We start from the raw sequence: 27,847 nt of genomic DNA, 5'->3' as shown, positions 1-27,847 counted from the left end.
ATATGCAATCTGTTCAACCAACATGAAAAATTTGGTTTGAATTCCCAAATTTGATTTCCAGAGTCATGCAGAGCGCACTGGCCATCTTGGAGGGAGCTAGGACTTGGGAGGTTCACACTAGCTGTGCATGTGTTGCTCTTTCCAGACCTAAAGAGATGGGTGCTGCACAGAAACCTCGTCAAACGCAATCCTGTCTGAGCCTATCTGCCTCCCAACACTGCAAGCCACTATGCAGTACTTTATCAAGGCTTCTTCATGGGGTTTGGGCTTGACCCATCAGGTATGCCCTTTGACATCCTAATAGTTTACAGTCGATTCCAGTTACTCAATTAAGAGTCTATCGACATACCAATTCTGGTAGCCCTTACAAATAACCTTAAAAAGTGAATGTCATATTTATAAATGTCGATTACCTGTACTGTGATCTTCAAGAGGTATTGAATCCAATAACATCTAAAGCTATTTTTTGTAACATGTGATGAGCAGTTAAGTACCAGCGGGAAATTCTGATCTGTGTAAATCTCAGGACTTTCACCTGTGTTGCCCAACTGAGACATGGTGTAACACCTTCTCCCTGTTAGAAGAGTTAGTGCCCCTTAATTATTCGATTCTCTGTCAAGATTGGAAGGACAGAATTGGGGAGGAGAGGACATAATATTTAAACCTTTGTTGAAACTGACAAAAACTGAGCACAAACACTTGCTTAATGGAGAGACATCCTGGCATGCCAATTTGACCAGGTGCCTATTTAATCAAGTGTCTTTTGCTTTACCATCCCACAACTGTTGGTCAATGAAACTGCTGCTCTTGTGAGTGATATTGGAAATTTTTTAGTGAAATTTGCTCATATAATGAGAGATTTTAATCTTTGGCTAAATACCAATGACCACCGGGCCAGAGGCTTACTCAACGATTCGGAAGTTTTCGATCTCACTCAGCTGAACCATTTTCCGACCCATTAAAGGAACACCTATGAGACACTAATTTCACAACGCAGCATAGCTGCTGCCAGGTAGGCACATATCTGTTTTTACCTTGGACAGACCGAAAAGGATACTTTTGCCATTGTACTGCCAAAAGGTGGTTATAGGGCTGAAACCAGCACAGTCAATTCATTATCTTTATTCGACCAAAAGTTTGGATCATAAAAGAATCATAAAAAACATGAAAACATACAGAATAAAATAGAGATTGGAAAAGGTTAAACTTGATACATAACAACAATTGCCCTCTGCTCTGAGGCACGTTGAATATAAAAACAGCAATTAAAAAGCAACAGGTCCTCGTAGTGCAGGGATTTTGATCATAAAAAAGTTAAAACTCATTACATTTGCCCTCTGCTTTATAGCATGTTGGATGTAAACAGCAGATAAGAAGCAGATCCTCACAGTTGGCAATGTTTGCAAATAAGTGAAAGTGCCTCTACTATATTGCATGTTGGCCTATTTTAAAATAGGTAAAAGGTAGGATTTCCTCAGTGTAATATAAAATGTACAAAAGAACAAAGAGAAGAATACTTTGTGCAGAACAGCTGTTGCAGCGACAAACAGGTACGTTTATAATATAGGAGCCCTAAAGGGGAAAGGCAGCAAGAAAGTGCACTGTGCTAAATCTAAAACTAACCAATAAAAACCTGTGATACTGGCTGCACAACCAGGTTAGATATGGTTCAATACCATTGTTGGAAGAAATCTGCATGTATGCCTGGGCAGTTGACTTGTGAACCTCGCTCCACACTCTATTATCCAAACAAGCGGCTAGAACTTTGTTTTTTAGGGTGAGTAAGGAGCTTGCATTCAGACTACTGGGGGAGCTAAAAACATCTTCACCTCCCAGGCTAAGGCATGTGTTACTAACATACCTTCTCCAAGGGAGGTCTAGGCATCGATTAAGTTTGAGGCAGCCGGCAAGCACAGCCCGAATGAAGGAGGTCTGGGTCCTTGTCTATATTCTGAGCCACAAAAAAAGGGGTTGCTTTTTTATGCCATCAATAATGTATCCTATTCCTACTTCAGAGTGACATATAAAGGAGTTGGTGCTTTTAGGGACTGATAGTAACCTTTTGATAAAACCATTCTCGACCCTTTGTACCCCCGATCGCTAATTCCCCACACACCAGTCCCAAAGGAGGCAACTGCACAGCACTTAGCTTTATAGATGACTGTGAGTTCCTTGATCAGCTTCTGGCCTAGTATGCTGGGGAGGGCCTCCACAGCTTTAGAGAAAGCAGCAACTCTGCTAGCTTTCAGTGGGCCCCATGCAAGGTGCTTATCAAAAGGAATTCCTAAATAGGAGAACGTAGGGACAGTGCAGACTTTGTCATTATTATTTGTAAAGACAGGACACTCCCCTTCTTCCTCACACCAAACACCATGACATCGGTTTTGGCCTGATTAACTCTCAGGTTCAAACTTGTCATGAATTTACAGTACTGGTCCAGTAGGGGCTGCAAACCATTAACAGTAATAGCTACTAGGACTGTGTTGTAAGCGTAGATTTGAGCAGGAATGATGCAACCTCGTGTGCGGGGACAATCTGCCCCAAGCTGTTAAAGCTGCTCCTCCAGGTCTTTTACATTTAAAGAGAAACGAGGCCATCACACAGCCCTGGAGAACTCCCCTGGCAAGACTAAAAGCTTTAGTAGTCTATCCTCCAGGCCATACCTCACACTAGCGGTGACTTCGGTATGGAGTTGTCTCTGTGTCACGGTGTCAATTCCTGAATCATGGTTATTTTCAAACTAGTTGTGGTTAAGTGTTGCCCTGAACGCAATGCTGTCTCTTAGCTCCCTGGCCTGTAATAGAGAAGCTCATTCAGGCCCTATGCAGGACCCTGTACCTACACACCATTTCTTGATCTCTAGGGATTTTTCTAGGGCTGACAGTAGCTGGTTATGCACCTTGGTGCAATTTATGTCAAACTATTTGCTAGGTTTCCCCACGCAGACTTCATTTGGGGCCAAGAGCACAGTCACTTGTGCCAGACAATTGGAATCCTTTTCTATTTAGGATTTTAGTAGTCACTACGGAGAAGCTGGCCTCAATGCCATCCTGAGGGCCCTCAACTCTAAACTGGGGAAAACATTGGATACGATTTTACATTACGAACAAAAAAACAGCTAATTTTACCCAAGGAGCTAGTCCTTAGTTCTCTGAAAAGCTTAACGAACTCCATCTGTATGACAGACAAGCAGAACATTGCTGGTCTTTGACGTATAACCTGGATGCAAGGCACATCTACTCTTTAGCCACTTCAGCCTAGAAGAGGGAGTTTAAATCCGGCAACTATCATTACTCTCCAATCACCGCAGCAGTTAAGAATTGCTAAGCAGCTAGCTGCTCCATCAGTTAATCTCAAGGGAGGTTTTGCATCACAAGCTGTTCGCGTTCCATCAGTTAATCAGAAAGGAGGTATTTCCTCACAAGCTTTATGTGACACTTCCTCTGATTTTTGTCAAAAAGTCCAAAAGAATCAGAAGATATGGGGCCATTTGTATGAACACATTTTCCCATAGACACAAAATGGGTAAAACCCTTTGCTACATCTGGCCCATAGTTCTTGAATCGTTCTCCAACATTTCATTGGGGTCTGGCAACTCCCAAGTGGGTGAGGTAAGGTAAACAGGGTTGCCATCAATGACAACAGTTTTTACGCCTCTCAAATTTCAGGTGAGGCAGTATTAGAGGCCCTTTCGTGTGCTAAACCCTCGGAACGCACTTTGATCTATGTCATGCAGTGGTGGCTCCTCTGTGTGGGCGGAGGAGCATTGTCCCCCCCTTCACCAGCCGCAGAAGCTGCAAACCTTTCACAAGGAAGGGACAATAAACCGTGTTTATTCCTTGTGAAAGGAGCGGTACCATGGGGTGATAAGCAGTGAGGGGAGTGCACTGTGCACTCCCCTCACTGCGTATGTATGTTTGGCCGGCAGTTGCGGGCCGGCCAAGCATACATGCGCAAAGGCTGGAGAGAGCCTGCACAGTCTCCAAGTCTGCCTGGGAGTGCCCTGGCTGGGCGCCCCCAGCTAATCCTGACCCTGCTCTGAGCAGCATCAGGATTGGCTCAGGGTAGGCTGGGAGTCTGTGCCTGCCTGCAGGACAGAAGAGAGAAGCAGTGCGGCGGGAAACAGCACAGGGGTAAGTTTATTATTTTTTTAAATTTATTTTAATAACATTTCTTTACCCCCTGCACTCTGAGATCCACCCACCGCCTCCTCCCTGCGTGCGCCACCCCGCCCCCTGTAAACCTGGCGAGCCGCTGATAGTGTCATGTAACTACTAAGAAACAGAGCTCAACTTCCATGGTACAGGAAAATTCATGAAGTCTGGAAAGTGGTTAAAATTAAGCCATTGCTTAAAAAACCCACCTTGCCCTCTCTTGTCTCCAAGAATTACTGTTCCAGCCTTTCTATGCCATTTCTATCAAAGGTTTTTTAAAAGCTATTCTTCACCTTGTGCTAATAAATTACTACATCTTTTCCTACTCGGATTCAGACATGCACAAAGCACTGAGCCAGTTGTCCTCTCTGTTCTCTCATAAACACAGCCTCCATTCAATGACTACACCCCAGAGACCCTCCTATGCCCCACTGTGCTAAGCTCAGCCCATCCTGGTGGCAAAGAGTCGGGAGGAGGAGGGATGGAGCAGCTCCAATAGTGTACTTCAAGAGGAGCTTTACATGGTGCCTGTTGCTCATAGTTTCATTTTGCTCTCTGCATGTTCACTTTGTGAATGAAATCCTTCTTTAGGCAACTGAAATTTTCCATCCACAACTCAGCCACCTCTCCTATCGCTTGTTAACTTTATGCTTTCCTTTGACCCTGTACAGACCTCCGCTGCCTTTTGGCTAGGTTCACACTATATCTATATATATATATAAATATATATATATATATATATATATATATACACACATATATATATATATGCATATATATATATATACACACACACATACATGCAGTGGCGGCTTATGTTCTTTGAAAGTGGTGGATGGAGTGACGTGCCCCACCACTTCGATTTTTTTTTTCTTTTAAATAAAACATCTCCTCCCTCCAAAACCCCAAAGTAAACCACCCATCCCTCCAAAAGCCTAAATAACACGACCCACAACCACTACACTTACATGCATCACACACTTACATACATTACACACATATGCAATTCACACACATGGATTACACACAAAAAAGGCACTTACCTGCAGGCTGTGTGTACTCCTCTGTGTTCCTCTGCTCTCCGATAGAGGAAGAGCTCCCCTAACTAATCCACATGCTGCTCTCATGCTGGTTACCAGCATGAGAGCAGTGCCTGGATTTGATGGAGCGGCCTCGCTGGATGCTCCTTCAAGCCCTAGTGTCCTGTGCTTGGTCTCCACCCAGCTCTATAAAGACAGCTGGGTGGAGAGTTGTACCTGTTGGCAGCATTTTACACCATTGACTATGACATCTTACTACGAAGACTTTTAGAACTTCAGCTGTGACTCACGGCCAGTCCAATGGCCCCACTCCATGCTTTCTGAATGAACACAAGCTACATTCATCCCACCTTTCATGGTGAGACCAAAGGCTATTCCTTGTGGGGTTCCGCAGACGTCTATCTTAGCGCCACTTCTTTTCAACATCTACTTGACATCACAGACTGAGCTGTTAGGGAAACTAAGAGTGGTTTGATATGTATGATGAAGATATGCAGCTCATACTTAACAGGCAACAGAGGAATTAATTGGGCCTGCCTGCCTCAACATCATGAATACATTTACCCAACATCCTAATGGAGGTAGGCAAGGGATGTCAAACAATTTGTTAATGTTGAACCCTGTCAAAACAAACTGCTAGTTACTATATACTCCGTGACTTGGCCTAAGGTTATGGAACAACGCCTTCTCCTTGTCAAGTACGTGCATACTCAGGGGATTTATATGGAACCTGAGTTATCTCTGGAGCAGCAAGTAACTCGAGAGGTCAAAACCTGTTTCTGGCATCGAAAGTTCGTCTAACAGACACTCCCTTTTCTAGCCCATCCTTACCAGGGGCCGATAATCCAAGCATTTTATCTATCTCATTTTGTCTATGAGAACGCTTCTCATCTGGGGATGGCTGATATCTCTGTGAAATGCCTCCAGGCAATTCAAAGTGCAGTGACACAGAGACGTCAATATATTTCACTGATTTTGTACCAGCTACGTTGGTTACCAGTAAGGAAGCAAGTTATCTTCAAGGACACGGTACCAGTCCAGTGCATCCTGCACGACACGGCCTATAGAGACGATCCAGAACCTTGAAATCTAGAGACCCTTGGTATCCCGGATGATGTGGCCTTTTCAATTATGGCTATAAGAGAAGGGAAAACCTTCCTCAAAACATCCGGGAAATAGTTTCACTGCGTGCAAGGCACTAAAAACTTACTGGTTCGAACCACAGTAATTCAGCCCCCACCCCTATTTGCACAGGATTTGTTCCTTTTTTCTATGATTTTATTGGATTTTATTCCTTCTTTTTCTTCTAGGGCCAAGAAGTCAATAAATTGACAAAACGATACAAAACAACAAAAACAAACACAGGAGTGCAGACTGTGGGTATGAAAAACACATTAGCAACTGTGAGAAAATATCTCCAGAAATCAGGCCACAAATAACCCACATTCTTCCTGAAGCTGCTGACAAGTGAGCTATTCAGTCATGTAACTGAGAACTCAGACCATCAGATACAGCAATAAATAAAACCTGATTCCAGTATTTCTGTAACAAGCCATCAACCTAAACAAAGTAAGCCGTATTATCTGAGGGCCTGGCTCACACTACTCCTACAAACGTCCTCTATCATGAACAATTTTACAGCATCTGCCCTGCTTGGATAATCCAGAACTTAAAAGAATGATTCTCACACATCCAGTCCTCCCACTCAGCATGAGGCCACAAGTATAATCATACACCAAAACAAATTAAACGTTTTAGGCTTAGAAAGGTCAGAGATCACTTCAGAAGTAAAGTTTTCCAGTGATGATACCCATTATGTTTTGAGGATTTTTGTATAGTACTGAGCAAGAAATCTAAAAAGATTACCTTAGATTCTCCGCCTCCCAAGACATTCACCATAACCTCCATGACAGTCTCATGCATACCCAGTGCTCTCATCAGATTTGGGTGCTGATAGAAGACTTTATTGTTCATTATATTCCTAAAGGGGGAACAAATGATGGAAAGTAGTTAGTGTACTGAAAACGTCAATCAGAACTCCCCCAGCTTCAGGAAAAGGTGGGGCAATTACCTGGCTCTTTAAAACAGAGATTGGTGGCGGTAGATGTGGCACAGTGCTGTAGTAGAGCAGTCAAAACTTTGGGCCTTTGTAAGATGAAATCTAGGTGTGAGTAACCTTTCTGGACAAGCAAAGGTGTTTAAGGCAAGGATTGTAGTTAACTGCCTCAGCTAGGTAGAGATCGCAATACTATTAAATCAGGATAGGGGTGTGTGGGACCCGTCTCTAATACTATAGGCTATTTACTGTCAAGATGAAGGTGCATTCAAACAACTGTTTGAAGGGGAGTTTAGAAGTAAGATAATAGTAAGAAGCCATGCGAGTTTGTAATGAGATACACAAGAGGGTGTGTGGAAGTACCACAGCGATGTCAGTACTGCAAAATAATCATCACTTTTAATGAGCTGATTGTCAGAAATCACATGTACATTTGATTCAGCAAAAGAGGCTAGACAGTTTTGTGTTCTTTACCCAATGCTCTGGATCATGAGGTTCTCTTCCTCTGGTCCCATCTGGACGATGAGCAGTGATCGAATCTGCCCCAGACTCTCCAGTAGGTTCATGGTATCCTCCACCGACACACCATTGATGATATAGGCCTTTGGCATGGCTCGAATAAGCTCTCCGATACCGTCGTATTGCCGGTGCAGGAGACTAAACATCACTCGCACCAGCTCAGGGTTCTGGATAAAGGATTCTTGAGCCCAGTGCACCATTGTGTGAGAAATCAGTTGCTGCAGGGTACCTTTGAGAGAAAAGTGTCAGCATGAACGATCAGACTCTCTTTCATGGATTCTGAGGTCATTCCTCACACCATAGACCCACTACCTGCAATCCTTTACACCACCATTCCCAATAGTAATCATTGCAATAGTTACAAATGTGTGTTTATACCACACACTCAAACAAAACCCACTTGAACTCAGAGTGCTTATCTCTAGTCTAAACTGTTATCACTAATTCTAGGTTTGTTGCAACTTCTCCTAAAATGACACCAATAAGGAAACAGGTTACTTACCTGTAACTATAGTTCTCCAGTATTGGAATCTTTCATAGATTCACATGCTTGAATCATTCCCCGTCGTCGAGATGGGAGTCCTCGATACCTTAGAAAAGACAATGTCCCCAAAAACATAATAGCAATAACTTACAGCTCTACTTTTAAGTAATCTATCCAAGTCCTTATGTAAAAAAGGACCAAACTCCAGCATTAACCAATCAGATAATCCCACCCTCTAGAATCCTCCTGAGAGAAGCTCCAGTACCTCAGATTTTCTAAGCACTAGTGCGTATCCCAAAAGTTGATTGAGAAAGTAAAAAGGTGAGCTTCCCCCCGGGAGGTGGGTGGGTCATATGTGAATCTATGAAAGATTCCAATACTGGAGAACTATAGTTACAGGTAAGTAACGTTTTACCTTACTCCAGTATTGGAACTTTCATAGATTCACATGCTTGAATCAGACTATAAAGCGGTATCCACAGCCCACTGCATTGACAATAAATCTTTAGAAGTATTGACAGATACCTATCTTATCTGAAAAAGCATATTAGTACTCTAACATGTAAAGATGCTGTTACTTATAAGCACAAATATTCATGCTTGTCAACAACTATATCCACATACAAGGCACAACTATTAAAATATGCAGTTTGCAGTACTAGAAAAGAAGCATGGAGGGAGGTAGATTTAGCTCACTGTTACTGGAACAGATGCCACAGGACCACCTGTCCCACCGCTACATCTTCTTGAGGTTTGGCATCCAGACAATAGTGTCTTATAAACATGTGTGTACGTTTCCAGGTGGCCACTCTGCAAATGTCTTGTAGGGGTATACCTGCGAACAGTGCCATTGATGTTGAGACAGATCTTGTGAAATGTGCCCTTACTGAGGATTGTGAAAGCTTTCCAGCTACCTGGTGACAAAACTTTATAGCAGCTACTATCCACCTTGCTAGTCCTTGTTACAAAAGGGATTGGCCCTTTCGCGGGGTACTATAAGCGACAAATAACGGTTTTGACTTGCAAAAATGTTTGGTTTTCTCCAAATAAAACTTTATATTCCTTTTGATGTCTAGTGAATGAACAGCCCTTTCTGCTGGAGATGACTGATTTGGGAAGAAAGACTTCAAGATCAAAGGTTCGTTAATGTGGATTTCTGATGGTACTTTTGGAACAAATTTTGGGTTTGTGCGAAGGATCACTCTATCATGTTTAAATTGGAGGAAAGGCTCTTGAATGGTTAGAGCCTGGATTTCGCTGATGCGTCTAGTAGTAGTAAGGGTCACCAGAAGAGCAACTTTCCACAATAAGTATTTCAATTCTGCTTTGTGAATGGGTTCAAATGGATGTCTCATAGGCTGAGATAGAAACGTGTTGAGTTGCCAGGAGGGTGGAGGTCTTACTGGTGGAAAAATTCTAAAGAGTCCTCTCAGAAACTGTTTTATTAACCTGGAGGACGATAAAGACGGAGATGTCAGGGAACGTCTGAAACGAGATATGGACGCCAGGTGTACTCTAATGGATGCATGAGCTAATCCCGACGATGCCAGATGGAGGAGATAGGGCAATATCTCCTCTGGCAGCGTCTGGTGGGAACAATAGCAGATTAATCTGTTCTTTGTGACACCATAAACAAAACCTTTTCCATTTCAGAGAGTATGATTTGTTTGTGCTATCCGCTCTGGCCTTTGAAAGTATTCTCCTACATTCAGGATGAATGTTTAAATGGGCAAACTCATTGTGTTCAGGAGCCAAGCTGATAACTTTAGTGATTTGGGGTCCGGATGCAAGACTTGACCCTCGTTCCTTGTTAGGAGCTGTGGTGAGACATTCAGTGGAATGCGGTCTTTCTCTGAGAACAGGAGCAGTTCCGAGAACCAATGTTGGCGAGGCCAATACGGAGCTATCAGGATTAGACTGCAACTTTCTCTTTTGATTTTTGTGAGCACTCTTGAACTCATGGGAATGGGTGGAAAAGCGTAGGCAAATATTCCATACCGTGCCATCGAAAAGGCATTCCCCCACAAGTCCAGATGGTGATCCCAGCTTGCATAGAAGCGGCATTTGGTGTTCTGCGGAGTTGCGAAGAGATCTAGGTTGGGCTTTCCCCATTCCTTGAAGGCCTGGTCGAGCGCCTTTTGGTTTAATTCCCATTCATCTCAGGAGGATGTTAGTCTAATGAGGGTGTCTGCTGTCTCGTTCTGTTTTCCTGGCAGGTGTTCTGCTCTTAAACTGACCCCATTTTGAATAGCCCAATTCCAAATATTTTGAGATTCTCAAGATAGGAGAAGAGACTCCATTCCTCCCCTGCTTGTTCAGGTAATGCATCGTTGTTGTATTGTCCGTTCTTATGAGAACAGCAGATTGTTTATTCTCTCAGCTCTAGGAAATTGATGTGATATTTTTTAAAAAGAGTTGTTCCAGCTGGTAAGCCCCCCATCCCTCCAGAGAGGCATCCGTGGTAATGACCAACGGGGGTCGATGGGGCAGAAATGAAAGACCTATTGCGATGTTCAATTGCTCTGACCACCAGTAGAGCGCTTCGATCATGCGTGGAGTCACTGTGTCCTAGTCGTTGAATAAGCCAATTCTTCTCGTAGGGGGCGCATTCTTAGGTGACAAAATGGAATTAGCTGAATGCATGATGACATCATCCCCAGTAGCGATCTGTAACTGCATACTGAAAGAGACTTTCTTCTTTGAACTCTGTTTGCTAGAGATATGAGTTTGTTTTTTCTCTCCAATGTAGGGAAGGCCTTGTCTCTGACCGTGTCTATTATTGCCCCTAAAAAAGTTTTTACTCTTGTTGGCAAGATCTCTTATTTGTTCCAGTTCAGGGTGAGACCCAGTTCGTCAAATAATTCCATGCAAGCCTTCATTGAGTCGTGAGCCTCTCGATACGACCGTGCTGCTACAGGAGCCAGACACTTTGTGAAAATTCAGGGGGCAGATTTCAGACCAAATGGAAGAACTCTGAACTGGAAACGGCTGCCGGTTACTGTGAAACAAAGGAATTTTCTGTGGGCAGGTGAAATTGGGATATGAAAGTATGCATCCTGTAGATCCAGGGTTGCCATAAAGTCTACATGATTCATGCAGAGGAAAATGTCCTGCAACGTGACCATGCGAAAGGTTTGACATTTGTGGTATTTGTTTAAGTCCCGGAAGTCGAGAATGGGACACCATCCCTCCCGGTTCTTGCCTATTAGAAAGAAACAAGAGTAAAAATCTCTGTCCTTTTCCGAAGAAGGGACTCTTTCTATAGCTCCCTTCCTTAGAATGGACTCAACCTCCGACCGGAGCTGTTTTAGATGGGTTTGAAGGAAGGTATGTGGAGGGTGTGATAGTGGGATTTGGATGAACCCCAAAGTGTGTCCAAATTGAACTATCTTTAATACCCACTGGTCTGATGTTATTTCTTGAAATTTTTTAAAAAGTGGGATATTCTTCACCCTATTATGTGAATTGGTGGTGGGTATGTAGCTGGATTCTGGAAGCTGTCATTGGCGATGAACTGTGTCTTTGCCCAGTCGTACTCTACCCCTAGGAGGAGGTCTGGAATAGGACGCCTGGGGTGCTTACCTCTGTGGATATTGTGTTTGAAACTGCTGAGTCGCATAGGAGGGATAACAAAGGTTTTGAAAACTCCCTCTATATGATGGGATTCCTCACCCTCTGGAGGCTCGAAAAGGCAACTTCTTGAATTTTAGGGTACCCAATGATCTGGCAGTGTCCATATCAATTTTTATCGCTTACAAGGCTTCATCTACCTGCTTGCCAAAAAGAGCCTCCCCAACAAACGGAAGGTCCAATACCTTATTCTGTACTTCCGGTCGAAAGGAATTTGCCCTAAGCCAGCCTTGTCATCGGAGCACCGCCCCACCTGCTAGTTGTCTAAAAGCAGTGGTAGCAATATCCATTGCGCAATCAATAACCTAAGTCGAGGTGCGCTCCCCCTCCAACAGGATCTTCTTTACTTCCACCTTTGAATCCTCCGGAAGCTGGACCAGATACAGAGCATATCCACCCATAATTGCCTGTCATATCTGCCCAAAATTGCCAAAGAGTTTGCTTCTCTCACTGTAAGCGGTGACATAGAGGAAAACCGCTTCCCAATGTTGTCTAGCCTTCTATCTCCTTTGTCTTGAGGTGCTGAAATTGGCGTTGACAGATTCTTTGAATGCCTCTGCGCTGCCTGGGTTATGACTGAGTCTGGCTTTGGATGGCCAGTGAGACATGTTGGAGCATCTTCTGGAGCCTTATACTTTTTGTCTAACATTGGTAAGACCGCAGTCACAGTAGCTGGGTTTTTCATTACCTTCTGACCTTCCTCTCAGATGTAACTCACTATGGGTATGGAGCATATACTCTTCTGAAAGGGCCCCTTAAAACTGTATAGGAAGCAGTCTATTTGCTTGGATGGCGTGGGCAGCAAATCTTTTTGATGCTCTTTCAAGCAGATTATGGAAACCACCAATGTCTCCTGGAGGTGAATCCACCGGAGTAGGCGATGGAGATGATGGGGCTGGTAATATATAGTTGTCCCAATCAGATTGTGTGTCCTGGAGCTTCCCTTCCTCTCTCTCCTCGTCCGAGGAGTCTGTAACTTGCATAAAGGTTCTCTGAGGGGTACTCCCCGCCGATCTAGGTGACAACATAGGTTGTGGTACTGGGCTGGAAGGTATTGACGGTGGGGGTTCTGTTGGGATTTTCTCTGACCGTGGTGCTGACGGAAACCTCTTTTAGTAGTCTGTCAATATAAGTTGGAGATCAGAGATAAGGGAACTTGGGATACAGACCATATCCTCTAGCACACCTTGTTGGTCTCTCTGAGAATAATACTGCTGGTGATATTCCTCTTCATCTTGACACTTGACGTGGAGCTGAAAAGGACTATGAGCTGCCCCAAATTGCCCATCATCATCCGAATCTTCCTCCAGTAGATGGGCCGGAATTAAAGGTGTGACCTTACTTGGAGACATGGCATGCAGAGTTATATCCCCTTTTCCAGTCAAGACGTGGTCTGCCTCTGGTCGCCATCGACGGTGTTGTCAACGATGTCGTCATCACCGGCGTCATCAATAACACCTTTATCTTCATCGTCAACGGTCTGGACTTAGATACCATCGACGTAGACGTCATGGACGAGCAGGAAGTAATAGTAGATAGGCTGGTAACTGTGGATGTTGTCGCTGATACAGCCGCTGTGTATGTTCTCGTCCACAATGGTATCGACAACGATGACTTTGTCGACTGTATGGTCGTCGTTGACGGTCTGTCATCTGGAGCGGAAGAAGCCTTTTTAAAGGTGGTAATAATCTTTTGTGGAGGTGTGGATGGCTCTGAAGGAGGTTTAGAAACCTCCATTGACGTTGAAGGCCGGTGTTTAGATTTTGATGAAGATTTTCTCTCATGAGGTGATGTCGATAGACTGCAGCCTTCACCAGACCCCTGTGAGGTCTTATTTAAAGCATTCAAGGGTTGCCCTGAACCCTTTTCAGAATGAGGAGATCTTTGTCTCTTTTTGGAATTTTTGGAAGACCAGGAAGATTCCTCACTGTCAGAATCTGAGATAGAGTTTTAACTTGTTTTAAGCTTTTGGAGCCATATGAGCAGTCTTCCCTTTCTATCCTTTAGAGTTTTTGAAGAAAAGGTAGGACATACCTTGCATTCAGCAGCAGAATGTTCAGGATAGAGGCAATAAATACAGTCTCTATGTGGATCCTCAGAGTGGAGCCTTTTCTTTACACATATACTGCAGGCTCTGAAGAGACTTTTCCTTTTTCTGTCAGACATTATACTGATAAAGTCAGGCCCCAGATATTCTGAGTGTGAACAAGAAACACTCTAGAATAGAGAATAATCCCAGATGTAGTGGTAAAATCTATTCCAACAGGAAAAAATTAGCAGAGCTCAGTGGAGACCCCCTAGCATGACGTGCAGTAGAAAATCTGAGGTACTCGAGCATCCCTCAGGAGGGTTCTAGAGGGTGGAATTATCTGATTGGTTAATGCGGGAGTTTGGTCCTTTTTTACATAAGGACTTGGATAGATTACTTAAAAGTAGAGCTGTAAGTTATTGCTATTATGTCTTTGGGGACATTGGGCCTGATTTTAACCTTGGCGGACGGCGGAGGCCGTCCGCCAAGGTTCCGCCGCCAAATGACCGCACCGCGGTCACAAGACCGCGGCGGCCATTCTAACATTTCCTCTGGCCCGGCGGGCACTCTCCAAAAGAGCGCCCGCCGGCCCAGAGGAAATGCCCCTGCAACGAGGACGCCGGCTCAGAATTGAGCCGGCGTAGTTGCAGGGGTGCGACGGGTGCAGTTTGCGCCCGTCGCGTATTTCAGTGTCTGCCTGGCAGACACTGAAATACTTTGCGGGGCCCTCTTACGGGGGCCCCGCGGCACCCCCTACCGCCATCCTGTTCCTGGCGGGAGACCCGCCAGGAACAGGATGGCGGTAGGGGGTGTCAGAATCCCCATGGCTGCGGAGCGCGCTCCGCAGCCATGGAGGATTCCCCCGAGCAGCGGAAAGTCGGCGGGAGACCGCCGACTTTCCGCTTCTGACCGCGGCTGAACCGCCGCGGTCAGAATGCTCGTGGGAGCACCGCCAGTCTGTTGGCGGTGCTCCCGTGGTCGGTGGCCCTGGCGGCCACCGGCCGCCAGGGTCAGAATGACCCCCATTGTCTTTTCAAAGGTACCGGGGACTACCCTCTCGACGGCGGCGAATGATTCAAGCATGTGAAGCTATGAAAGTTTCAATACTGGAGTAACTAGGTTAGTATCCCACTTCTCCATCCTATCCTTGTCATGGTTCATTAACCACATATCAGCACAACCACACCTCATCTACTCTGGCTCTAGGGCCCCATACACAGCATCTTACCCACTTCAGTTATGAAGTTGAGTTCACTCGTCCATCTAGGCAGATAGAAAGTCTAAGAAGTATAGCCCCAAAAATAACAGATTGATGACTTTAATTATGTCAGATGACCTACATTTCAAGATACACTTAAGCCTGTGTAAATTCTGATGGGTAGACAGATTACAGTAACCGAGTTGTTCAAATTAAAAGGTGGGTTTAAATGTGTCCAAACCTTTTCTGTTCTTCTAGTCAAGCCCAAAAACTGTATCTTACTATGTTTGTTTTTCACAAAACTGCCTACCTGCCCTACCCAACGCTTCAGCCATTTGAAAAGATCACTCTTAGAATACAAAGCAAGCTGTGACACTGCAGGCATTGTCACAGCTTGCTTGGTTATTGCACCCGTCTGGTTGTGTTGACATTTATCCAGTTTAGTTTTTATTAACGAGTAACATTTGTTGTGATTTTAGCCAACTCGATGAAGGAGTTGTGTTGGATTTGATTTAAATGTTGTTTCTTCCACATTCACGTTTTCTTATAGTGTTTTTTCTTGAGAAAAATATGGTTACTATGACAGAAAAGCAGGTTTTTAATTGCTGGCTGACTTTTGTTGTGTATTTGCTGATGCCAAAAATGTGCTGGTGTTTCGGCTATCAGAATATACAATGGCATCATGCAGGTGAAATCAGTGACCAACAAGCTGGAGTGGTCATATTATTTCATGTAACCGTCTGCCCTTCTGTCACTTTGCAAACCAAAGGCAAAAGGCATTGCTCCCGGCTGCCAGCTGCACTGCATGTTCGGCACAGCCGAGCTCCGGTCAGTCCTCAAAGAATGAGTGCCAAGCAGGAGTAAGCCAATGGCGGTAACTGCTGCTTGTGGTGCTATGCCATGAGGGTATTCTGGTTGTCTTGTTTGCTATTAAAGGTGGAATGAGCCACTGAAAGCTTGAACCACGCTCGAATCTGAAGCAGTTTTAAGCTCCCAGCTAAGTGGATGTTTAGCAACTGGAGAGCATGTGCTGAAAAGGCCTTCAATGACCTCCTTAATACTCTAGTCTAGAAGAGTGGCTGACAATTCAGTGTTCTAGGGTATCAAGATACAGCAGCCGAGTGGACTCTAAAAAATGTGCTTTAGGCTTGAGTCAGCAAAGTGAAAAAGGCAAGATAAGATTTTGCGCGAAGGCACTGTAGCAAGTCAAAGTTCCTTGTAGTTGCCAATATGTAGAAGCGTTTCAATTTCAGAGAGTAGGCTTTGATGGTAAAGATTGCTCTGCCCACGTAAAGAATCCTTTAACTGCTTACTGGAATGTTATGTATACCAGACTTTAAGTCTGTAGCAGCCAAGCAGTTAGATGTAGGAAAAATTTATTGTGATGAAAACCACTGCCTCCTCAGATACCATTAGAGGCCCCTCTTCTGGTATGAGGCATAAACAGTATGGAAGAGACAGTGAGGCCTAGGAGGTGCAAGACCTGCAGCATCGAGATATAAGCTTGAGTTAGACACACTGGAATCACTGCCTGACTATCCATGATCCTTTGTGGAGGAGGAAAGGCCTTCATAAGGGTTGAGCTGAGTACCACCCTAATAAATGCCAGTCTTTGTGTGGGAGTAATGTGGGACTTTCAGACTTTAATGGGAAACCCAGGTTGTGGAGAAGAGCTATTGGGCACTGACATTGCATTGGAGACTCCACATTTACCAGCTATTCGTCCAAGTACAGATATACACGGACTCTTGGCATCTGTAGAAGCTGCCCTGACTTTCAGCACCTTTGTAAAGATGCATGGGGCCGTCTTCAGTCTAAAGGCTGGACCACAAACTGAAAATGTTAGAACCCCACCATGAACTTCACACAACACCTGTGGCCGGAAGAAGGATTGCAAGATGAAAATAGTCATCAAGGATATCCAGGGACCAATTTTGTGAGTTCAGGTTCAACAGAGCTTGCATAGTGCTAGCTCTGTGGGCTTATCTTGGCAGATGAGCAGGTTCAGAAGGCAATGATTCAAAACTTACCTCAGTCCTCTGCCCTTTTAAGGGACCAGACAATGCTGTTACCAAAGAATCTATAACCACTGCCATACAATTCTGTCACCAGCTAGAGGGAAAAGCGTTAACAGGCAACATCAAGGTGCACTCCACTAGAGCGGTATCTACTTCAGCAGTTCTCTTCGCAGATTTGGAGAGCGGCAACGTGGACTCGCAGCCACAGCTTTACTCAACACTACTGCCTAGCTGCTGATAGGATGGACGAAGCGGTAGGACAAGCAGTTTTGCGTAATTTATTAGCATAAGGTGAGCCAACAATTTTCTTTACCCACCATCCTCGAATACTGATGTTTGCAGATGAATCTGCATGTGGATGTGTGTATATATATATATATATATATGGAAAATGTCACTTACATCTGTTCGTGGCATGTTCGGCTGCAGATTCACATGCTGTGGATTAGTCCGCCATCTAGTGTTGGGCTCGGAGTGTTACAAGTTGTTTTTCTTCGAAGAAGTCTTTTTTTGAGGCATGGGATCTAGTGACTCCTTTTCGGTTCCATTGTGCATGGGTATCGACTCCATTGTTAGATTGTTTTCCCGCAGAGGGTAAAGGAAGGAGTGAAAGAGTATATGGGTATAAAGTAAGAGATGTCCATGCAAATGTAAATGTATATACAAATGTGTTAACTTAAACAACTAGAGGCTTCCAGGGAGGAGGGAGAGTGCATGTGAAACTGTAGCAGAACATGCCACGAACAGATGTACACTGGGTAAGTGACATTTTCCGTTCAATGGCATGTGTAGCTGCAGATACACATGCTGTGCATAGACTACAAAGCAGTTTGTCCTCCCAAAAAATAGAGGTGGCTAGCCTGTAGGAGTTGAAGTTGTTTGAAATAATGTTCTTAGAACCGCTTGACCTACTGTGGCTTGTTGTTGTGATAATACGTCTACACAGTAGTGTTTAGTAAATGTATGTTGTGTTGACCATGTAGCTGCTTTACATATTTCAGCCATTGGTATATTCCCTAAAAATGCCATTGTGGTACCTTTCTTTCGTGTACAATGTGCTTTAGGAATAACTAAAAACGGTCTTTTTGCTATGATATAGCATGTTTGGATGCACCTTACAATCCATCGTGCTAAACCTTGTTTTGATATAGGATATAGGATTGCCTGTATGTGGTTTTTGGAAAGCTACAAATAGTTGTTTAGTCTTTCTAAATGGTTTAGTTCTGTCCATATAATACATTAAAGAACTTTTGATGTCTAATGTATGTAGAGCTCTTTCTGCCACAGAATCTGGCTGTGGAAAGAAGACTGGCAGCTTCACTGTTTGATTAATACGAAATGGTGATATAACTTTTGGTAGAAATTTTGGATTTGTTATTAGTACAACTTTATGTTTGTGTACTTGGAAGAAAGGTTCCTCAAGAGAAAAGGCTTGGATTTGGATTTCACTTACTCTTCTTAAAGAAGTAGGGCCAGATGTACAAACCTTTTTGCACGTCGCAAACAGCAAATGTTGCTGTTTGAGACGTGCAAAAAGCACATCGTGATGCCCAATCCCCGTTTTGCAAGTCTGTAACCTGGTTACCGACTCGCAAAACGGGACTGCGAGTCGCAATTAGGAAGGGGTGTTCCCCTTTCTAATTGCAAGTTGCAGAGCATGCTGTATTGTTTTGTGTCCGCGAACGCGGTCGCAAAGCAATCGCAATTACCACCAGTTTCACACTGGTGGGACCCCTTCCCCTTTGTGAATGGCATGAAAAACATTTTTTCAGAGCAGGCAGTGGTTCCATGGACCACTGCCTGCTCTGAAAAAATGAAACGAAAACGTTTCCTTTTTTAGTTTTGTAATGCATCTCGTGTTCCTTTAGTAAGATGTATATTTATTGAAGAAAATGCTAAATGTGATTTTTGTAAATGAAGTAAATAACATACAATATCTTGTATTGATGCTGTAAGAGGGTCTATATTTTTAGATTGACAGTGATATACAAATCTTTTCCATTTGTTTGCATAGCACTGTCTAGTAGTGGGTTTTCTTGCTTGTTTAATAACTTCCATACATTCTGACGGGAGTTGTAAATATCCAACTCTATGGCCTCAGGAGCCAAATTGCTAGATTGAGTGCTTTGGGATTTGGATGTCTGAATTGACCTTTGTTTTGTGTCAACAGATCTGGTCTGCATGGGAGTTTGGAATGTGGTACTACCAATAGATCTAGTAATGTTGTGTACCATGGCTGACGTGCCCATGTTGGTGCTATGAGTATGATTTTGGGTGAAGTTTGACGCAACTTGTTGACTAGAAATGGAAGGAGTGGGAGTGGGGGAAAAGCGTATGCAAATATCCCTGACCAATTGATCCATAGAGCATTCCCCTTGGATAGGTGATGTGGGTGTCTGGATATGAAGTTTTGGCATTTTGGGGGTCATTCTGACCCTGGCGGTCCATGACCGCCATGGCGGAGGGCGGCGGAAGCACCGCCAACAGGCTGGCGGTGCTTCCTGGGCTATTCTGACCGCGGCGGTAAAGCCGCGGTCAGAAAAGGGGAACCGGCGGTTTCCCGCCGGTTTTCCCCTGGCCCAGGGAATCCGCCATGGCGGCGCTGCTTGCAGCACCGCCATGGGGATTCCGACCCCCTTCCCGCCAGCCTGTTTCTGGCGGTGTCCACCGCCAGAACCAGGATGGCGGGAACGGGTGCCGTGGGGCCCCTGGGGGCCCCTGCACTGCCCATGCCACTGGCATGGGCAGTGCAGGGGCCCCCTAACAGGGCCCCACAAAGATTTTCACTGTCTGCTTTGCAGACAGTGAAAATCGCGACGGGTGCCACTGCACCCGTCGCACCCCTGCAACTCCGCCGGCTCCATTCGGAGCCGGCTTCCTCGTTGCAGGGGCTTTCCCGCTGGGCCGGCGGACGGCCTTTTGGCGGTCGCCCGCCGGCCCAGCGGGAAAGTTGGAATGACCGCTGCGGTCTTTTGACCGCGGTGCAGTCATTCGGCGGTAACCGCATGGCGGGCGGCGCGGTCAGAATGACCGCCTTTGTGTCTTTGCTTGTTGCAAACAGGTCTATGTTTGTGTTCCCCACTTTTGAAAGTAGTTTTGAAGTACTTGAGGATGAATCTCCCATTCGTGAGTTTGTTGGTGATTTCTGCTAAGAATATCTGCCAACTGATTGTCTATCCCTGGGATATAGTGTGCTAATAGAAGAATGTGGTTGTGGATTCCCTATTTCCAAATTTTTGGGGCTAGAAGGGACAGTTGGGATGAATGTGTCCCTTTCTGTTTGTTGAGATAATCCATGGTTGTCATGTTGCCTGTTTTGATAAGGACAATCTTCTGTGTGAGAAGAGGTTAAAAAGCTTTGAGTGCTAGAAAGACAGCTAATAACCCCAAGTGGCTTATGTGTAGCTGTTTCTGTTTGACATCCCATTGTCCTTGAATGTTGTGATTGTTTAGGTGAGTTCCCCAACCAATCATTGATGCATCTGTTGTAATGATGGTCTGAGGCACAGGGTCTTGAAATGACCGCCCCTTGCTTAGATTGGTAGAATTCCACCACTGAAGGGACATATATGTTTGGCCTATCAACACTAGATCTTGGAGTTGACCGTGTGTCTGTGACCATTGTTGTGCAAGGCACTGTTGTAAGGGCCGCATGTTTAGTCTTGCGTATGGAACAATTGCAATACATGATGCCATCATTCCTAGAATTTTCATGAAAAATCTTACAGTGTATTGTTTATTTGGTTGTATTTGTGGAATTTGATTATGGAAAGCTTGTATCCTTTGTGTATTTGGATATGCTGGAGCTTTTTGAATATTTAGTATTGCACCTAGATACGGTTGTATTTGTGCTGGTTGAAGGTGTGATTTTTGGTAATTTATTGAGAAACCTAGTGTGTGTAAGGTTTGTATTACATAACGTGTATGATTTTGGCATTGTGTACGACTGCTTGATTTTATTAGCCAGTCGTCTAGATATGGAAAGACATTTATATGTTATCTTCTTAGGTAGGCTGCCACTACTGTCAAGCACTTTGTGAATACCCTTGGCGCTGTTGTTATTCCAAAGGGTAACACTTTGAATTGGTAGTGCTTTCTCTGAATGACAAACCTGAGGTATTTTCTGTGCGTAGGATGGATGGGTATGTGAAAATACACATTCTTGAGGTCTAAGGCTGTCATGAAATCTTGTGTTTGTAGTAGTGGGATGGCATCCTGTAAATATTGGCCTGAGGGTGCCATCTTTATTGGGAATTAGAAAGTATAGTGAATATACTCCTGTTCCTATCTGAGACTGTGGAACTAACTCTATTGCTTGTTTGAGTAGTAGAGATTTGACCTCTTCTTGTAACAGAACTGTGTGTTCTATGGTTCGTTTGTGAAACCTTGGTGGAATAGTTGGAGGGGTGTTTATCAATTCTAGGCAATAACCATTGCGGATAATTGATAGCACCCAGTTGTCTGTGGTAATATTTTGCCAATATGTGTGGAACTGCTGTAGTCTTCTCCACACTGGAGAGGTGTGGAGTAGAAGGGAGTGAGGGAAGTCACTGTTTTGGGTGTGTTGCAGGCTGCTTAGAGGTCTGGAATTTTTCTCTATTTCTGGAATATTGTCCTCTATATGTGCCCTGAAAACCACCTCGTTGGTAGTGTGTTTGGTAGGCTGGTTTTGTTTGAGAGGTTGATGCCTCTGAGGTCTGTGGTCTGAAACCACCTCGAAACTAAGGCTTACGAAATGACCCCCTATATGGTGCAGAATAGAGTGCACCCATTGCTTTTGCTGTGTCTGAGTCTTTTCGTAGTTTCTCAAACACTGTGTCTCCTTCTGGTCCAACAAGATGTTTTTTGTCAAAAGGCATGTTTAACACAGCCTGCTGTATTTCTGGTTTGAATCCAGAAGACCGGAGCCATGCATGTCTACGTATAGTGACCGCTGTGTTGACACTCCTAGCAGCGGTGTCTGCTGCATCTAGGGCAGATCTTATTTGGTTGTTTGGGATAGCTGCCCTTCCTCCACTACTTGTTGAGCCCTTTTTTGGTGCTCTTTGGGGAGATGCTGTATTATATCTTGCATCTCGTGCCAATGGGCTTTGTCATAACGAGCTAGTAGTGCTTGCGTGTTGGCTATCCTCCACTGGTTTGCTGCTTGGGACGCAACTCTTTTCCACACAGTATCGAATTTCCTGCTCTCCTTATCAGGAGGGGGTGCATCTCCTGAGGACTGACTATTTGCCGTCTTTCTGGCAGCACTAACTACTACAGAATCAGGTGGTACCTGATGAGTGATATAATCAGGGTCAGATGGTGCAGGTTTGTATTTCTTTTCTATTCTAGGTGTTATAATGTGTGCCTTTACTGGTTCCTTAAAAATCTGATCTGAATGTTTTACCATGCCTGGGAGCATTGGGAGGCATTGGTACCTAGAATGAGTTGAGGCTAAAGTGTTGAATAAAAAATCCTCTTCTACTTGCTCTGTATGCATGGTAACTCCATGATAGGCTGCAGCCCCAGCTATGACTTGGTTATATACAGTACTATCCTCGGTGGTGATGGTTTAGAGGGGTAGCTTTCTGGACCATTGCTTGGGATGGGATCAGGGTCATAAAGATCCCATGGATCCATAGTGTCCTGTTGTGAATCATATGAATGAGTGGGCGAATGCATTGGTGTAGGGCTGGTGGGAGGAGAGGTAGGTAGGTGTGGAGAATGAGGAGGAGAACACTGAGGAGGTGGTGGTTTCTCCTTTTGTTTTGGCACTTTAGCTGGAGGCTGCATAGTCTCCAATTCCTCCTGAAATGCTAGCTTCCTCTTTGTTTTTAAAGAAGGTGCTGTGAGAATTTTCCCTGTTTCTTTATGGATGTGGATCCTGGATTGCCTTTCACCCATAATTTCCAGTATTGGTTGTACCTCAAACTCCTCTTCAGAGGTTTTGTGGCTTTCTTTACGTTTTTTCGAAAGTCCATGTGCCTCTGTATATGTTGGCTTTTTCGTCTCCGAAGCGTGGTTTTTTGGGATCGAAAAAGATGAGGACGAGGTAGGTTTCGGCTCCGAAACGGTTTTCTTATTTTTGACTCGGAAAAGTGGTGTTTACCGGAGTCTGAAATGGAGCCTTTTGTTGTTTCAGAGGTTTTCGGAGGAGTGGCCTTTTTTGGTGCCAAACTGGGGGGTGGGTCACCAACAGTCTTTTTTCGGGTCGAACCATGGCCTTCCTTTTGTTTTTTATTTGTAAGGGTGCAGGGGCAGACGTAATCACATGTTGTACGGCTGTGACTGGTCTGTCTTCCTCCGATTCCTGCTCCAACACCGAATCTTGGACTGAGACTGCTGTCTCAATTATTTCTTCCTCTTCTATGTTGAAATGTTCTCTGCTCTTCGACGCCATTTCGAGCCTTCTTGCTCTTCTGTCTCTTAAAGTCTTTTTAGATCGGAAGGATCGACAGGCCTCACAATTTTACTCCCGATGGTCTGGAGAAAGGCAGAGGTTGCAAACCAGATGCTGATCTGTATATGGGTACTTCGTGTGGCACAGAGGGCAAAATCGGAATGGAGTCCGATCCATGAGGCTCTCCATGCGGTCAGCCCGACTAGGCCAGAGTTGGGCGCGCACGCCCCAAAGGGCGAACAAAGTTGTTTCCCGCCGGTACTGCTGTGTCGATGGAAGATTATTAACCTGATCAATACGATACCGTCGAAATGAAAGTTTTAAAAGTTTTTCGAATCGAAATCTCGGAGCGAGAAGGAAACACGTCCGAACCCGACGGCGGAAAGAAAACAGTCTAACAAAGGAGTCGATGACCATGCGCAATGGAACAGAAGAGGAGGAATCACTCGATCCCGTGACTCAAAAAAAAGACTTCTTCGAAGAAAAACAACTTGTAACACTCCGAGCTCAACACTAGATGGCGGACTAATGCACAGCATGTGTATCTGCAGCTACACATACCATCAAAAAAAAAAAATATATATATATATATATATATGTATATGTATATATATATGTGTCTTTATAAATATGTATGTATTTATGTAAATACGTATATGATGATGTTTGTTTATACATATAGATATTAACATCTTGTGTTTACTGCTGATTATTCTGATTCAAGCATGTGAATCTATGAAAGATAACTCAATACTGGAGAAGAAGATAAGTTACTTACCTGTAACTGTGGCTCTCCAGTATTGGTATCTTTCATAGATTCACCTGCGACCCACCCTCCTCCCCATGGAGGCTCACCTCTTTTCTCTATCTTGTACGTCACTTATACTGTAAAATCTTAGAGACTGAGCCTCTGTGATGAGGGTTCTAAGGGATGGTCTTGCCTGATTGGCTGGACTTTGGGTCTTTTCTAAAGAACCTTATAAGCTATGAAAGTGAATGTATTTTTGCCATTGACTGCAATGTAAAAAAACAAAAAAAAAAATGTCTATTGCTTTCTATGTACCGTGCGACGACGAGGAATGATTCAAGCATGTGAATCTATGAAAGATACCTCAATACTGCAGAAGGATTAAGAAACAGTCACCAGTTTTAAGATAAGGTCAATATTTCAGCATGGTTTTCAGAAAATAGAGGAGGCGTTCTGAGATAGTGTGCAAACTGAGGATGTAAAACTGTAGAAAAAAACAATACTTTTTACATGAGGGATAGCATATTGCACTGTAGGATTTGAATAGTCCAATCTGGGGGGGGGGCAGGTGCCTATCCTCACAGGTAGCACACAGCACAGAGATACGTAAAATTAAATAGCCAAAAAGATACCCAACAAAGAAAACTTCAGGATGGGAGAGATGCAAGTTCACATATTTACATGTAGAAGTAGTCGTGCTACTAAATTCTCAAATTTTTGCAGCCTTTTCATGGTTGAGAATGGGATGTCATGTTATAGTTTGTTAGCCTAATCCAGTTTAGAGAGGAGGGGGTTATGTTGTTGTAGGAAGTTGGCTCTGTATATACTATCTCAAAGTAAGAGATAGTGTGCACAGAGTCCCCTTAGAGGTAAGGTAGTGGCAAAATTAGATAATGGTCGAGCAGTAGGCTTATCAGAGGGTAGTGTTAAGCATTTGTTGTACACACACAGGCAATAACTGAGGAACACACACTCAAAGACTTAACTCCAGGCCAATAGTTTTTATATAGAAAAATATATTTTCTTAATTTATTTTAAGAACCACAAGTTCAAGATTTGAAGTAAATACATAAAATGCAAGCTACTCCACACAGTTAAGTTAGGAACTTTGAAATAGAGCAATAACATATACAGTTTTTGTTAAAATGGCAATAAGCTATTTTAAAAGTAGACAGTGCAAAAGCAACAGTTTCTGGGGGAGGTAAGTATTGGTTAGTTTGTGAGGTAAGTAAGACACTTACAAGTCTTAGTTCCTGGGCATAGGCAGCCCACCGTTGGGGGTTCAAGGCAACCCCAAAGTTACCACAGCAGCAGCTCAGGGCCGGTCAGGTGCAGAGGTCAAAGAGGTGCCCAAAACACATAGGCGCCTATGGAGAACAGGGGTGCTCCGGTTCCAGTCTGCCAGCAGGTAAGTACCTGTGTCCTCGGGGGCAGACAAGGGGGGTTTTGTAGAGCACTGGGGGGGGTACACAAGTAGGCACACAAAACACACCCTCAGCGGCACAGGGGCGGCCGGGTGCAGTGTGCAAAGCAGGCATCGGGTTTTGTATTGGTTTCAATGGAGAGACATGGAGGTCACTCTAGAGGTGTAGGCAGGGCACAGGGGGCGTCTCGGGCCAGCCACCACATGGGCTAGGCAGAGGGTCGCCTGGGGGTCACTCCTGCACTGAAGTTCGGTTCCTTCTGGTCCTAGGGGCTGCGGGTGCAGTGCTTGGTACAGGCGTCGGGTTCCTTGTTACAGGCAGCTGTGGTCAGGGGGAGCCTTTGGATTCTCTCCGCCGGCGTCACTGTTGGGGTCCAGTGGGGTCGTCTTGGGCTACTCACGGAGTTGCAGTTGCCAGGGTGTCCTCCCTGTGTTGTTAGTTCTCTGAATCTCGAGCCAGGAGCGCCGGGTGCAGAGTGTGCAGTCTCACGCTTCCGGCGGGAATGGTGAGGTCTTTGAAAGTTGTAGAAAAGTTGCAAGAATGTTGCTGTTTGTTGAGCCGAGCTGCTGCTCATGGGAGTTTTCTGGTCCTGGGGTTCAGGCAGTCCTCTGAGGCTTCAGAGGTCGCTGGTCCGTGTTGTAGGCATCGCTGGTTGCAGGTTTTTGAGTCAGGAGACAGGACGGTAGAGCTGGGGCCAAAGCAGTTGTCGTCTTCTGTCGTCTCTGCAGGCTAGTAGGTCAGCAGTCCTTCTTCTTGGTGCAGGTTGCAGGAAACTGATTTCCTGGGTTCTGGGGTGCCCCTAAATACTAAATTTAGGGGTGTGCTTGGGTCTGGGAGGGCAGTAGCCAATGGCGACTGTCCTGAAGGGTGGCTACACCCTCTGTGTGCCTCCTCCCTGAGGGGAGGGGGGCACATCCCTAATCCTATTGGGGCAATCCTCCAAAACTAAGATGGAGGATTTCTAAAGGCAGGGGTCACCTCAGCTCAGGGCACCTTAGGGGCTGTCCTGACTGGTGGGTGACTCCTCCTTGTTTTTCTAATTATCTCCTCCAGCCTTGCCACCAAAAGTGAGGGCAGTGGCCGGAGGGGTGGGCATCTCCACTAGCTGGGATGCCCTGTGGAGCTGTAAGAAAGGGGGTGAGCCTTTGAGGCTCATCGCCAGGTGTTACAGTTCCTGCAGGGGGAGGTGAGAAGCACCTCCACCCAGTACAGGCTTTGTTCCTGGCCACAGAGTGACAAAGTCACTCTCCCCATGTGGCCAGCAACTCGTCTGGTTGTGGCAGGCTGGCAGAAACTGGTCAGCCCCACACTAGAAGTCGGATTGGTATTCAGGGGGCATCTCTAAGATGCCCTCTGGGTGCATTTTACAATAAATTCCACACTGGCATCAGTGTGCCTTTATTGTGCTGAGAAGTTTGATACCAAACTTCCCAGATTTCAGTGTAGCCATTATGGAACTATTGAGTTTGTGTTTGACAAACTCCCAGACCATATACTCTTATGGCTACCCTGCACTTACAATGTCTAAGGTTTTGCACTGTAGGGACATAGTGCTCATGCACATATGTCCTCACCTGTGGTATAGTGCACCCTGCCTTAGGGCTGTAAGGCATGCTAGAGGGGTGACTTACCTATGCCACAGGCAGTGTGAGGTTGGCATGGCACTCTGGGGGGAGTGCCATGTCGACTTAGTCATTTTCTCCCCACCAGCACACACAAGCTGTGAGGCAGTGTGCATGTGCTGAGTGAGGGGTCCCAAGGGTGGCATAAGACATGCTGCAGCCCTCAGAGACCTTCCTTGGCATCAGGACCCTTGGTACCAGGAGTACCAGTTACAAGGGACTTATCTAAGTGCCAGGGCTGGGCCAATTGTGGAAGCAAAGGTACAGTTTAGGGAAAGAACACTGGTGCTGGGGCCTAGTTAGCAGGGTCCCAGCACACTTTCAATCATAACTGACATCAAGAAAAGGCAAACAGTCAGGGGGTAACCATGCCAAGGAGGCATTTCCTTACGGTTGTTGCTTGTGCCTTTTGAGCAATTCCAAGATAGGGAAAAATATGTTGAAGTGTTTTCATTGAGCGGAAAGTTGATTTAGACAGATTGTACGTTCCAGTGAAAATGGAAAGTGCAGAGTCGAACACAATTCAAAGATCTGATAAATTTT

General features: G+C 44.9%; 1 protein-coding gene across 8 annotated transcripts in view; it reads right to left on the bottom strand.

Annotated features, from left to right (window-relative positions):
* The window catches only part of RYR1 (ryanodine receptor 1), a 1,068,376-nt gene that overhangs the window by 626,741 nt on the left and 413,788 nt on the right, over positions 1-27,847 (bottom strand). For all 8 annotated transcript variants that reach the window (XM_069206982.1, XM_069206985.1, XM_069206986.1 and 5 more), the window contains exons 39-40: positions 7,725-7,998; positions 7,061-7,175 (exon numbers count right to left, since the gene is read on the bottom strand). In XM_069206982.1, the coding sequence (XP_069063083.1) occupies positions 7,061-7,175; positions 7,725-7,998 (389 nt within the window). The remainder of the gene's footprint in view (positions 1-7,060; positions 7,176-7,724; positions 7,999-27,847) is intronic.

Source organism: Pleurodeles waltl, chromosome 9, assembly GCF_031143425.1.
Source record: "Pleurodeles waltl isolate 20211129_DDA chromosome 9, aPleWal1.hap1.20221129, whole genome shotgun sequence".
In the NCBI taxonomy this organism is placed as follows: Eukaryota; Metazoa; Chordata; class Amphibia; order Caudata; family Salamandridae; genus Pleurodeles; species Pleurodeles waltl.
Note: the sequence above shows the minus strand (reverse complement) of the source record. Positions and strands in the feature narration are given on the sequence as shown.